Source organism: Arabidopsis lyrata (genome assembly GCF_000004255.2).
Source record: "Arabidopsis lyrata subsp. lyrata unplaced genomic scaffold ARALYscaffold_6, whole genome shotgun sequence".
Taxonomy (NCBI): Eukaryota; Viridiplantae; Streptophyta; class Magnoliopsida; order Brassicales; family Brassicaceae; genus Arabidopsis; species Arabidopsis lyrata.
This window is the reverse complement of record NW_003302550.1, coordinates 21,202,922-21,216,199: the sequence shown is the minus strand read 5'-3', so window position 1 is coordinate 21,216,199 and position 13,278 is coordinate 21,202,922. Positions and strand designations below refer to the sequence as shown.

The 13,278-nt window shown below is 35.3% G+C and overlaps 3 protein-coding genes across 3 annotated transcripts; 1 reads left to right on the top strand and 2 right to left on the bottom strand.

Annotated features, from left to right (window-relative positions):
• Positions 1–3,392: 3,392 nt before the first annotated feature.
• LOC9310762 (putative cysteine-rich receptor-like protein kinase 32) lies at positions 3,393–6,208 on the bottom strand. Its single transcript, XM_002872546.2, has 6 exons — positions 5,010–6,208; positions 4,798–4,919; positions 4,502–4,712; positions 4,177–4,414; positions 3,935–4,088; positions 3,393–3,837 (listed from the first exon to the last, which is right to left on the bottom strand). The coding sequence occupies exons 1-6, from the start codon at positions 5,965–5,967 to the stop codon at positions 3,514–3,516; spliced, it is 2,007 nt and encodes a 668-aa protein (XP_002872592.1). The 5' UTR covers positions 5,968–6,208; the 3' UTR covers positions 3,393–3,513.
• A 1,498-nt stretch (positions 6,209–7,706) lies between these two features.
• LOC9308661 (putative defensin-like protein 152) lies at positions 7,707–8,503 on the top strand. The gene is made up of 2 exons (XM_002874648.2): positions 7,707–7,918; positions 8,092–8,503. The coding sequence occupies exons 1-2, from the start codon at positions 7,858–7,860 to the stop codon at positions 8,337–8,339; spliced, it is 309 nt and encodes a 102-aa protein (XP_002874694.1). The 5' UTR covers positions 7,707–7,857; the 3' UTR covers positions 8,340–8,503.
• Positions 8,504–10,498: 1,995 nt separating this feature from the next.
• Positions 10,499–13,255, bottom strand: LOC9308660 (putative cysteine-rich receptor-like protein kinase 32). Its single transcript, XM_021022787.1, is given in 7 exon segments — positions 10,499–10,628; positions 10,630–10,898; positions 10,994–11,147; positions 11,235–11,472; positions 11,545–11,755; positions 11,920–12,041; positions 12,124–13,255. Coding segments are annotated over 7 exon segments (2,070 nt in total). The 5' UTR covers positions 13,139–13,255; the 3' UTR covers positions 10,499–10,567.
• Between the last annotated feature and the right edge of the window lie 23 nt (positions 13,256–13,278).

Below are 13,278 nucleotides of genomic sequence, written 5' to 3'. Positions count from 1 at the left end.
ATACAACAATATATTGAAAATACAGAAAAACAAAAAGAAACTTAACTTAATACAATCTATTTCAATCTTTTGTTTTGTAACTTTTTCTAGAACAATTGAAATTAGAATTTCCTTTCTTTCGCAAATTTCATACTCTCTCTGTTCCTTGAAATTTGATGTTCTAGTGTTTTTACTTTGTTCCACAAAGATTGATTTTCTAGATTTTTTTTATTTTTAATTAATTGATTTTAATATATCGTAGATTTCAAGACGTCATGATTAACTGTTTCAGATTACTATTGGTTCATAGTTTATTAAAAAATGTTTAATAAAAGTAAATAATTAAGCAATGATTGTTTCTTAAGAAATGTGAAATCTCTAGAAAATCAATCTTCTAGGAACAGAGGGAGTATTTTTCTAATGAGAAAATGATGGCTACTTAATACACCCAGTATAGGCCACGACATGATCACCATATTTGCATGGTGACATGCACTAACTAATATGTGTCATGTATGCAACATCATAACCATATTTTTTTGCACTGTTCTGGTGAATCGTATGTCGGAATCTGATACCGTGAACCTTAAAAAATCAAATCAAATCAATTTGTTTATATCTCTCCACATACACTACCATTTTTCCTGAAATTAGGGTATTTGATTCTCTAACATTCATTAGTAAAATTTATGAATAGGTATGAAACCAATTTTTCTATATACATAATACATATAGAAATTTTTTACTAATAGTCATCCTCTAAATATTTTTTTTTTTTTGGTGTGAATCCTCTAAATATTATCATCATCACTGTAGAAATATAGAATTGAATGTCATTAGAACGGGAGATCGTTTGTGGTTTTGAGTAGGACGGAACACATTATAATTTACAAATAAAACATTTTTTTAGAAAGTACTTGCTTGTTTATAACACAAAAATTATAGGGTCAAGCAGCACATATCACTAAAATAGCGAATACTTGTCTTTCGCCCACCACTAGGAGTTGGAGAGGCGGTCTATAATAAAGTTGCAATGAAGGATGACGGTGTTTCATTGCTAAACAATTTATATTCATTTTAAAAATTTCAAATCATGACATATGCCAAAAAAATCTATTTTTTATTATATCGAGGATATGACTATTTGTTTGTTTCATAAATATAGAATAAAAAAAAGATAGAGCTGGAGTATATTGATGACAAATTAATATAGAAAAGTAAGATATGTAATCTTATTTTTTCAATTTGATTGGTCATTAAATATTTTTAAAAATTATTAATATATTTTCGTTTTCATAAAGTAATTAAATTGCATAGAGTATTTAAGATTTGTATCCTTGAGGACTGTTGTTAATATTATTTTTTGAAAAACCTTATTTATAATGGCAATTTGATGTAATTTTTAATAAAGGATAAGGTTAATTCAATTTAGGGACTTCCAAAATATCTGTAGTAGGATTTTTGGAAAACTCTGAGAAGGTTGTACTATTTTTGGGAGCCTCATTTGAAAGTATCACTAAGAGAATTTAATTTTTTTCTATCATTTTATCTACATGTCTTATCAAAGTGTATAAAACATTATAAATAACATTTTTATAAATATCTTAAAAATCTTACATAATTTTTTAACTATCTTATAAAACATATGAAAAGTGGTCTTTTCAAAATTAAGCAATTAGTTACATTTTCAGAAAATATTCTATATTTATAATATTTTTGAAAATTCTATAGATTTTTAACAGAAATCAGAGATGGGATCTGGTCCAACACCCCGTCCACAAGAACGCATAAAAGACAAAGCAGGTTCCGTTAGCTTAGGGTACTTCATAAACAAACACATACATGCTTTTGGCTTTAACAGATTATCACAACAAATATTATGCTTGCGGTTTTCGTCCGGAGTGAGTCTTTTCTTGATCAAGCTTCTGCATATTTGAAGCTCATTTTCACAACTACCCAAACGGACAGCTTCGATGGAAGCCGGAAATGGTGTCAATAGTATGACTAAGGCAATGAGCATCAATGGAATGATCTTCATGTCTAATTAATTACTGGCTAATGAATAAGGTCTCGATCAGAAAATATTAGTTTATCGAAATTTAAAACATTTAGTTTAGCAAAAAATGTTCTATTCTTTTTCTTATACATGTTGTCTTATGTCTATTTTAAGGAAATTGGAATCAACGATTCCTACAACATATAGGAATATTGAAGGTTGGAATCGAATCCTATTTTTATAGGAATGACGAATTGACGATGATTCTATATGTTTTGACACCATCAATTTTTTATTCAAGGTAGGGATCGAATCCTACAAAGAAGTTAAATCAAACAATGGAATTTTGAAGGAAAAAAAACGCAAAACTATTATCTAATATTTTGAAAACAAAGGAATAAAAACTTAAATTTTTGCAGACTTCCAACTTTTTCTTGTGCTTATCTCAATCCTTCGTACCAGCTGGTCTTTTGGGGGGCGCTCTTACGGTATCCCATAGACTCCAGGAGATGATGACCGATGTAACCACCAGTCCCCCAACAAACAGATCACGATCCATACGAGTCCAAGCCATAACGAAGAAAGTGATCACTCCCATAATAATAGACCGCCATTGATAGATCGAAAGTTGCTTTTTCCTAAAGTAAAATAAAATTTCATTAGAAAAATTGCATCATAAGAAGATTTAAGCAACTAGAAAAATAATTTACTTACTCGACCAAAATTGCGGTTGCTATACATGCTGCAAAAGACGACAACAAAACTGCTTCCACAAACTCGTGAGACCAAAATTTCTCCAACTTCTCATCTGTGATTGGTTTGTACATGGTGGAGATAAAAAGCATATTAACATTAAGATGAGCCCATTTAATATCATTGCAACAGTTCCTAAATCTTCATCTTTAGGGACCAAATTGTGAGAAAATTTAGTTAACATAACTCCAAGAGATGATGTACTCATTGAGAAAGTGACGCAGCCTAACTGTAACCAAACTTGTTGCTCGTTGATTTCAATTGAATAGCCGAACAAAAGGGATGTCTAGTGCTAGTTGATTCTCGAGAATAGCCGAACAAAAACAAACTTGAAAATCGTTGACAATAGCCGAAGCTCAAGAGAAATAAAGAACCTATGAAACTTTAGTTCTTATTCAATAAAACGTATCCTCTCGTGAACACGAAGAAGGCTATAAATATCAATAGGAATAAAGAAAAACCCTAAGTTAAATGAGAAAAGGAAAATCAACATAAAGCTTAAAGCCCAAGTAACGAGTAAAAGCCCATAAGGTAAGGAATTACTCGGAAAAATATTAAGCCAAGGAATAAACCAAACTATAACATCATGACCAACCTATAACATATACATAGTTATGGCAACGATTAGTAATAAAAGTTTCCATAAATTTGGAGACGAAAAATGGGTACAACTTAAACTCTCAGTTTTATTCCTTTCTCGTTATAATAAAAAAAAAAACAGCCTAATAAACACATACAATATACTAAAGAAACATCAAATTCAATGATAGAAAATAATATCATCTTCAACGAGGTTCTAAATCTGTAATCGATGCATCATTGATAGAACTAGGAATCGGTTTCCCATATGAGTTTGAGCCCTCGTCTTCAGAATCTTGGTCCCGGCTACTTTGGAAGAAAAAAGCAGGTGCACGAGGCACTTGTAAAGTGATTGTGTTACTAGTGAGCATCAAAATAATTGTAGACATCATTAGACGATTTTCAGGATCCTCTTGCACACATAAAAGTGCGATATGAATGCATCTTGTAACTTCATCGCTCTGATAATTCCCTTCAATAGTCGAGTCCAAGAGTTCTAAAGGCGAACCTTTTCTCCATAGTCTCCAAGCCTAACATTAATAACATATGATTTTATCAACAAACAACAAACAGTCCATAATATTTTATCACTTTGGTAAAGAGACCAAAAAATAGTAAAATACTAACATGTGTTACTAAATTGCCAGCAGATCCATCTGATTGATAGAAGCTACTATTCATCTTGCCACTTATAATCTCAAGAACCAACACTCCGAAGCTATAGATATCAGATTTCATGGAAAATTGACCGTGCATCACATACTCGGGAGCCATGTAACCGCTGGATAAAAAAAAGTGCCAAAATGTGACTTGTGTTTACAATGTACAATTGAAGATCAAAAGGTTTCATCAAAATGACAATCACTTACAAGGTTCCAGCTATCTTGCTAGTATTGGCTCGAGTTTGCTCCATCCCGAAAATCCTTGCCATGCCAAAATCCGCTATTTTCGGGTTCATATCATCATCTAGAAGAATGTTGCTCGCTTTGAGATCACGGTGTATGATTGTGAGCCGTGAATCTTGATGAAGATAGAGAATCCCTCGAGCAATCCCTCCAATGATATTGTACCGTCTTCCCCAATCTAGCTGTCGACGTTTTGTTGGGTCTGCACATTCGATATTATATTTACAACAAATCTAGGTTTCAAGAATGAACTCAAGAATATAAAGAGAATTAGGGATTAGAAACAAACCGAAGAGGAAATAATCAAGACTCTTGTTGGGAACAAACTCATAGACAAGTATCTGTTCTTCTCCTTCCAAGCAAAACCCAAGAAGCCTAACAAGATTTCTATGTTGAAGCTTCGCCACAAGAACAACCTCGTTCTTAAACTCTTGTGAGCCTTGTCCTGAATTTTTTGATAGTCGCTTCACGGCAACTTCAGTTCCATTTGATAATCTTCCCTACAAATATACATACGCACCGCTATTTAGCTTCCATGATTTTAATCAAGCAGAGTCATAGATATATACAGAGCTAAATATATACCTTGTAAACTTCACCAAATCCACCTTGACCGACTTTGTTGTTCTCCGAAAATCTATCAGTCGCCGCTTCAATTGTCTTGAAATCAAATTGCAGAGACTGTGGACTTGTAATATCATCATTAGCTGCAACAATAAATGTATGGTGATAAAAGAATTTTAATCAATATATAAGTATACTCTGTTTTGAAATGGAAAGTGGTAGAAGTGACTCACTTTCAAGCTTTAATGCTTTGTATGATTGTCTTCTCTTCAAAAAAATCAACCCTAGAGCAAACAGCGCCACGAATATGACCACGGAGAAGACAATAGCCACTATAACTCCTGTAGAAATCGTTTTGCCATCTGGAGGAGGAGGCGACGCCGTGGGTTGAGATTCTTGAGGATCTTTAGAGCTTTGAGGAGGAGGGGACGATGTTATGCTATCGAAAGCATCGAGATACGGATAAGGATCAAACCGAAAAAAGCAAACAGGTCTCCTAATGCTACCCCCTTGCTTCCCACCGCAACAACGTTGGTATGTTCGAACATTTGCTTGAAGACAAGCGTCACAATCCACAGAAGAAATCCCCGGAATACACTGCATCAATACGTATATTCTCCGGAAACCGGGTAAAGGAGTTATATTTGCTGCGTAATGTCTACCTGCAAGCGACCCGGGAGTTGAGGAGGAAGCTGTGGATATCATACGCGCCATGAAATCTTCCCATGTTCTGTTATACTCTGCAACATCACCAGTGACATCTAAAGTTAATAATTCTGCTGTTACCGGCTCTAGATCAATCTCGTTGAAAAACGACCGATTGGAATAACGAACAAAACAGAGCGTCTTGGTGGCTCTCCAGTCCCATGAGTCGGTCTGATTCGGACAATTCTTTAACAAACCGTCAGACGCGGGTTGGATACACTCGGAACACACCTTTGGATCAGTCCCTGGGATACAGAGGCCTAAAGCATAGATTCTTTCAGAGCCTTCACCAACCGAGACATTGAAGAAGCCGTCTCGAGAACTGACGTTGGAGGCAAGAGTTGAGAGAACAAGACGACGGTTTGTGTCATAAGTACCGTTTGGTCTGAAAAACAGACTATCTCCACATTTTTGAGCAGATACGTAGCCGAAGCTAAAGACAAAGATAATAAAACAGAGGATTGACAAGAGATGGCTAAGAGACATTTTAAGAGTCTTGAATTTGCTCAGATAGTACTTGTTGGAGATCTTGGAAGTGGAATCTAAATAAGACAAACTTTGATTTGTAACTTTTAAGGATCGTTGATTTCGTCAAAAGACTTGCGTGTTTAGAATTTTCGTTGAGTAGTTGAGTCAAGAATATTCAAGTCAATTCGATAAGTGGTTTTGAGTATTTAATAAACGCGTCAAATATATGATGTAAGTGAAGGCACGTAAACATGGACCATATCCAGAAACTTCTACTATATATTGTTGCTTACAAATTTAATTGACTTCTGTGCCTTTTTTTATCCATAAGCTAAAAAGCTGATGTGTTACGTGTATTACAAGTAACTAACTGGTGCTGATGTTGAGGTTATTTTTCAGATTACAGAAGCAAGAATCTCAACGAGGATTCATTAGTGATTGAATCATTATCAATAGATCAAGGAACAGACTTTCTGTTCGTATGACCTCTGTCCGATATGGGTTCTAGTGAGTTTATCCTTCTCGTAGCGTTGAAAATCTTGTAACAACACAAATCATATACATAGAATAATTGAATTTTGAACCCTCAACTTCTTAAGTACACAGACTTTGAAAATTGGTGTTACGTGTGGTACAAGGCAAATGGTAAGGACTAGTGCTAAACCTGCTGAGGTTAATACTACATACAGAGGCAAGGAATTTCAACGATGATTTACTCTAGTGATTGAATCGTCGCTTGTAAAATAAGGGATAGACTTGCTGCTGGATTGCCCCAGCTCGGATCCATATGATAAAGGGTCTAAATCGGGTCTGTTCTTGAAGGAAAATCCGGGTGGTGGAGGCACAGGTAGAGTAATGGAGCTATATATAAGCATTTGAAAGGCTGTATACATCGCTGGACGATCTGCAGGAGTTTCTTGAACACATAATAGTCCGATATATGGATGCATCTAATGACTTCAATTCATCCTTCTAATTTTTGCTACGGAGACTTTAATAAATGTTTCGTTCTCTTCAGAATCTATTTACATTTTGTTGCCCTATATCTGAGCTCTTAATGAAAATGTTCAACTGTATTAACATATATATGGTTGACAAAAAAAAAATCATCATCTTCAAAACCTTAGAAGTTAGACATATATTGGTTAAAGTCAAATTTAAATATTATGAATCTTCTCTCACAGCTCTACTTTGAAAACTTAAGCTACTAAACCCTAGAGTTGGATGCATAAAACAAGAAATTATGAGAGTGTAATGAACTTTGGAAACTTTAAATCGTTTTGGTCGTTTTGGTCTACTGACAACTCACGGCTCACCGCTCACTGCTAATGTTTTTCCACAATATATTTTTCTATTGTATGTATGTTACTTTCATTTGCTGTAAATAAATTTTATTCTTTAGAATCTTTCATGTTTAATTTCTAAATAAAAAATATTAAATAATATATATAGAGACTACAATAAAGGGAAAAAAAAGTACAGTATTATCCAATGACGAGTTATGCGGTCTCCGAGATAGATTTGTTTGTTTTTTACATTGTTTCAACAAATTTTAAGGCAGACTGTTTACTCCATATGTATTTTTTTAGAAAAATTCTCCTCTTAATTGAATCACCCATCAAAAAGTTATTTTTAAAATTTTATGGTGTGAACTGAAATAATTGAGTGGTTCTAAGACTCCCATATTAGATGAGCAAATAAATGGAATCAATCCTTTAACACAAAAAAAGGAAACAATGGAGAGCCGCGTTTTTTTAACCAAAATTTCAGGAGGTGTAAGATCTAATTAAGATGTATCAAAGATAAGACACATCTAACTTTTCTTATATATACTTTAAAATCTTGTTCACGTTTTCGAAAACAAATATTAACCAAATAAACATCATCAATTCGTTCATAGCATATGAGATGAAGAAACCCAGTCAACTATCGGCCACCATTCTAACTATCTTCACCATCCTTGCTATAGGTTTGTATTTAGATTTACAAACATTTAATTTTTGAACGACAGCTTATACTTTTTCCACTACGTCCAATATCTTTTTTAATATATGCAAAATTATATAAACATTACTCTTCACGAAAAAAAATCTATTGTTAAATAGAAACTGACATTTATGTCTTTTATATTTACTATATTAGGGGTGATGGTGGAAGAAACACTGGGAAAACAACGTTTATGTCTTAAAGTTCTAACAAATGCTTCACATGTATCTAAGGATACATCAACATGTGACTCGAAATTGTGTACTTCTCTATGTGAAAAGAAATCTCCCCAAGGGGTTGGTTTTTGCAAGCCTATTGCAACTACGGAACAATCCAAAAAAGGAAAACCTGAATGTAACTGCAGATACTGGTGTCGATCGGATGGAACCCCGTCCACCAAATAGATTTATCAGATCACCAAGTTAAATTCATAGAATGCAAATCATCGACATTTTTTTTTATCGTAAAAATTCATAATAGTTGTATTTATAATCTAAATAAGTAATTATCAAAGTAAAAAAAAAAAAATTAGTAGACCAAGACATAATCATGTTTGTACTACTTTTGTCTGTGTGTCTTCACATAAGTTTGAATTCACATAATGTATGATTTTAAATATAAATTAAATAACTTTCTATTGATCATCATAGATATTTTCTGTGTTTCCTATTAATTAATTTTCTATTTGAAATATGTTAAATATTTATTATAATGTTTTAAACCTTGTATCTCATAATTACAAATATGAAACTTAACATGCAAAGTAAAAAAGGAAAATTCACTTTGTAGCTTAACTCCTTCTGATCGGGTGGGAATCCTCCCATGACTCAGTGTATGTCCAAATCGGGTAAGCTGGGAATCACTTGAATTATAAATTGAATAATTCCTTCGTGTGAACTCCTTTTGGGCTGATACTTCTTCAAGGTACTCGGTAGTTGAGCTGGGAATGTATTCCAAGTGGTCGTTGGGCTTGATGAATTGATCTTGGACTTCCTTTGGACTGAACAAGGCTCACGTCTTCTCGGGTAGGCTAAATTGGCTTTGGCCCAAAGTTCTAGATGAAACTTGGTTAAAAGTCTCACTTGGCTGCTTCTGAGTTGTTGTTTCTTCTCCATAATCTTCTCGATGGTTGGTGCTTGGGTTGATGACCGCATCAGCGACCTAAGAGTGTTTAGGTCTCCGAAAGCTCAAGTGATGCATGCAATGAGAGAGTGAAGAATATCTTGGAAACTAAGAGAGAGACAAGTAGTACAATCTCAAAAGGAAAACTAACCAGTTCAACAGTAAATCATCACGAAGGTAAGGCCAAGGCATATTAACCGGTGAAGACTCTTTACCGTTCGCAGAAAACGCTAAGATTGTAATCAATCTCGAAAAGCCCTATTAACTACTTTATATTGGAGAAACAGTTTCTAAATATTGTTGACCTCATCGTAACTCCTAGTCCTATCTTGTAAACAATCTACATTAGACACATTAATTATTATACTAGCTAGTCTTAGTAGGAAATCTTCAGCTAGCTAGCAAGATGGAACCAGATAGATCAAATATGAAGATGGAGGGATATAGAGGGATCTGGTTTGCTTATTCCACCCCAAAGTATGCCTTTACCACTTGGTTAGTTGTAAAAAACAGAGTTGCCACGGGAGACAGAATGCTATTGTGGAACCTACAAGCGAACACGAGCTGCGTTCTATGTCAGGATCCCATGGAAACACGGGACCACCTTTTTTTTCTCTTGCCCCTATTCACGGACTGTATGGGAGGATGTTGCGAGAGGAATTCTTCAAGACCGGTTCTCGGCAAACTGGAAGGAGATTCTCAAGCACATATGTGAAACAAAAACGGACAAAACAAAAGTATTCATCCTAAGGTATGTGTTCCAAAACACAATTCACTCAGTTTGGAGGGAGAGAAACGCTAGGAGGCACAGTGAACAACCATCACCGACGGGGAAGCTAGTCAAGTTAATCGAAAAAAACATCTGCAACAGATTAAGCACAATAAGTATGAGGGAGGTCTACAATTATGGTTCAGCTCAAGGCAAGGCCAAGACTAATCTTTTGCTAAAAACTGTTCTCATGAAATGTATGCATTAAGTTGTAAAACTGGTTTTTTTTCTTTTGAATATAATTTAACATCTATTCAAAAAAAAAATGTGAAGTTAATTACCTTATGAAACATGAAAACCTTAGAGTTTATAAATGTTGGTGATTAAAATCATTGGAAGATCAACACAGTACTTGTAGTTGCATGGATGTTGTAGGGGAAAATGAAATTAAGGTAGCTGCGTTTTAGAGTTCTTTGCGGCACTTTGTGTTGGAATAAGAACTTGTTGAGACATAAGATAAAACACTCATTGTATAAAGGCAATTGCCAATTAAAAGATTTGCAGTAGCTTGAATTCGAACCCGCTCATTACATTTTTATTCTTATAAAAAAAAAAAAGTGATTGCCTTGCAAATAATGACAATTTATTGAGAAAGAGAACAAAAATTTGGACTACCCAAAACTATCATGGGAGTTGTAGAAAGTAAAGTTGTAGGGAGAGTGAGATGGACGGCCCAAAACTATCATGGGAGTTGCTTGTGCTACACGGAAAATGCTAGGGACTAGTGCAAAAGCAATCATTTCACCGAGGAGTGACTCTAGTGATTGACGCACTATCTATAGAATAAGGAATAGATTTGCTGCGATTGACCCAGCTCGGATCCATAAGTTAAAGGGTCTAAATTGTGTCTGTTCCTGAAGAAAAATCCAGGTGGTCGAGGCACAGGTAGAGTAATGAAGCTATTTGTAAGCATTTGAAAGATCGTAGACATCTCCGGACGATCTGCCGGAGTTTCTTGAACACATAAAATTCCGATATGTATACATCTAATGACTACATCATTATCGTAGCTTTCCTTAATCGCGGGGTCTATGAGATCTAAGGGTGAATCCTTGTTCCAAAGCCTCCAAACCTGCCAAGAAACTCATATTCAGAATCAAAATCCTTGATGCGTGGTCAGTGGTCACAGTAAAAAAAAAGTAAGATTTTAGTTTGGTTTTTGCTCACATGTGTCACCAAATTGCCACCAGAATCAGCCATCTGGTAGAAGCTGCTATTCTTCTTGCCACAAATAATCTCCAGAATCAATACTCCAAAGCTATAAACATCAGATTTGGTAGAGAATTGGCCGTGCGTCACATACTCTGGAGGCATGTAACCGCTGCAAATATGCACATGACAATGTTAATGTTAATCAGAAACAAAAAAAAGGTTTATCAAACTCAAAGGAGAATATTATAATACTAACAAGGTTCCAACAACTCTTCCTGTATTGTCTTCAGTTTGGTCCACGCTAAAATTTCTTGCGATTCCGAAATCCGCTATTTTAGGGTTCATATCGGCATCTAAAAGAATGTTACTTGCTTTGATGTCACGGTGTATAATGGTGAGCCGCGAGTCTTGATGAAGATAGAGAAGCCCTCGCGTAATCCCTCCAATGATGCTGTATCGTATTTTCCAATCTAGCTGACTCTTCTTTGTTGGATCTGCATTAGACTATTATTCAAGAAAATTTGATAAAATGAACATAGACTAAATTAAGTGTTATTGTTTATTACCAAAGAGGAAATAGTTAAGGCTCTTGTTGGAAACAAACTCGTAGACAAGTATCTGTTCATATCTTTCTAAGCAAAACCCAAGAAGCCTAACAAGATTCCTGTGTTGAAGCTTAGCCACAATTACAACCTCGTTCTTGAACTCTTGTGTGCCTTGTCCTGAATTTATCGATAGCCGCTTCACCGCAACTTCTGTTTGATTTGGTAATATTCCCTACAAATATACAATTTTGGTAAGTTGAGCCACAATATTAGTATTTTTTGACAAATGTAACCGACTTTGCGGTAAAGCGGCTATCAAAGCTTCTTAATTAAGTTATTAGTATTTTTGACAAATCAAGCTATCATAGATATATGTAGAGCATAGCTGAAAAATACCTTAAAAATTTCACCAAATCCACCTTGACCTAGCTTGTTATTCCTCGAAAATTTATCAGTTGCCGCTTCGAGGGTCATAAAATCAAATTGCAGAGACTGTGGACTTGTCATGTCATTATCAGCTGAAATATCTATCATATGTATGGTTTCTGTTATTGGTTCCAAAACGCAATGTAAGAATTATGAAGAAAAAAAAAAACTCACTTTGAGGTTTTAGTGTTTTGTATGATTGTCTTCTCTTCCGAATGACCAATACTAAAGCTAGCAGCGCCACAAATATAACCGCGGAAACAACAACAACCGCAACAATAGCTCCCGTAGATATTGTTTTCCCATCTGGAGAAGGTGGAGGTAGCGATGGCGTGTCACCAAAGGCACCAAGATATTCAGAACCATCCCACCGTAAAAAGCAGACCGGCTTGCGAATAGTTCCTCCTATGAACCCATTGCAGCAATTCTGGTACATCCGCACATTTTCCCGAATACAATTTCCACATTCCAAAGAGGATATCCCCGGAATACATTGCATCAGCGCGTATATACGAGCAGAGCCTATCCGAGGGGAAATATCGGCCAGGTAACGAGTTCGACCGACTCGGGTGATCATAGATTTCATGAACACCTCCCATGTTCTTGAATAAGCTGTTAGGTTCCCTTGGAATAGTCCACTATTTAGATCTCCTATTATCATTGTCGGCTCTAGATCCATTTTGTTGGAAAACGAGCTGTTGGAGTAACGAACGAAACAGAGTGTTTTCTGGGATCTCCAGTCGTAAGAGTCGGTCTGGTTCGGGCAGTTTTGTAATAAACCCGTAGATGCGATTTGGATACAATCAGAACAGACCTTTGGATCAGTCCTTGGGATACAGAGACCTAAGGCATAGATTTTTTCAGGGCCTTCACCGACCGAACCGTTGTAGTAGCCATCTCGTGTACTCACGTTGGAAGCAAGAGTTGAGAGAATGAGACGACGGTTTGTGTCATAAGTACCGTTGGGTCTGAAAAACATTGAGTCCACACATTTTTGTGCAGACACGTAGCCGAAGCTAATGGCGAGGACAAAACAGAGGATTGACAAGAGATTGTGCAGAGACATTTTTATTTTGGATGTTTTACTTTGGTCAGATATGTGTTGCAGATTATTGAAATTGATTGTAAATAATGTACAGTTTTTTATTTTACTGTAGTACTTAGGGTCGTTGATTTCGTCAAAAAGCATAGTTGGTTAGAATTTTTGTAAGTAATTGAGTAAAGCATATTCAAGTCAACTCTATAATGGTTTTTTACTGTAACATTTTAGGACGTTGATTTCGTCAAAAAGTATGGGTGTGGTTAGAATTTTCGTAAAGTAGTTAGTTC

What these genes read in the sequence shown, in the direction of transcription:
- LOC9310762 (XM_002872546.2), bottom strand. Translation starts at nt 5,967, where the DNA reads ATGTCTCTTAGCCATCTCTTGTCAATCCTCTGTTTTATTATCTTTGTC. An exon ending in CAAAGCATTAAAGCTTGAAA is followed by an intron (nt 4,920 to 5,009) that starts GTGAGTCACTTC and finishes TTATTGTTGCAG; the next exon opens with CTAATGATGATATTACAAGT. An exon ending in GATTTGGTGAAGTTTACAAG is followed by an intron (nt 4,713 to 4,797) that starts GTATATATTTAG and finishes GTATATTTGTAG; the next exon opens with GGAAGATTATCAAATGGAAC.
- LOC9308661 (XM_002874648.2), top strand. Translation starts at nt 7,858, where the DNA reads ATGAAGAAACCCAGTCAACTATCGGCCACCATTCTAACTATCTTCACC. An exon ending in CTTCACCATCCTTGCTATAG is followed by an intron (nt 7,919 to 8,091) that starts GTTTGTATTTAG and finishes TTACTATATTAG; the next exon opens with GGGTGATGGTGGAAGAAACA.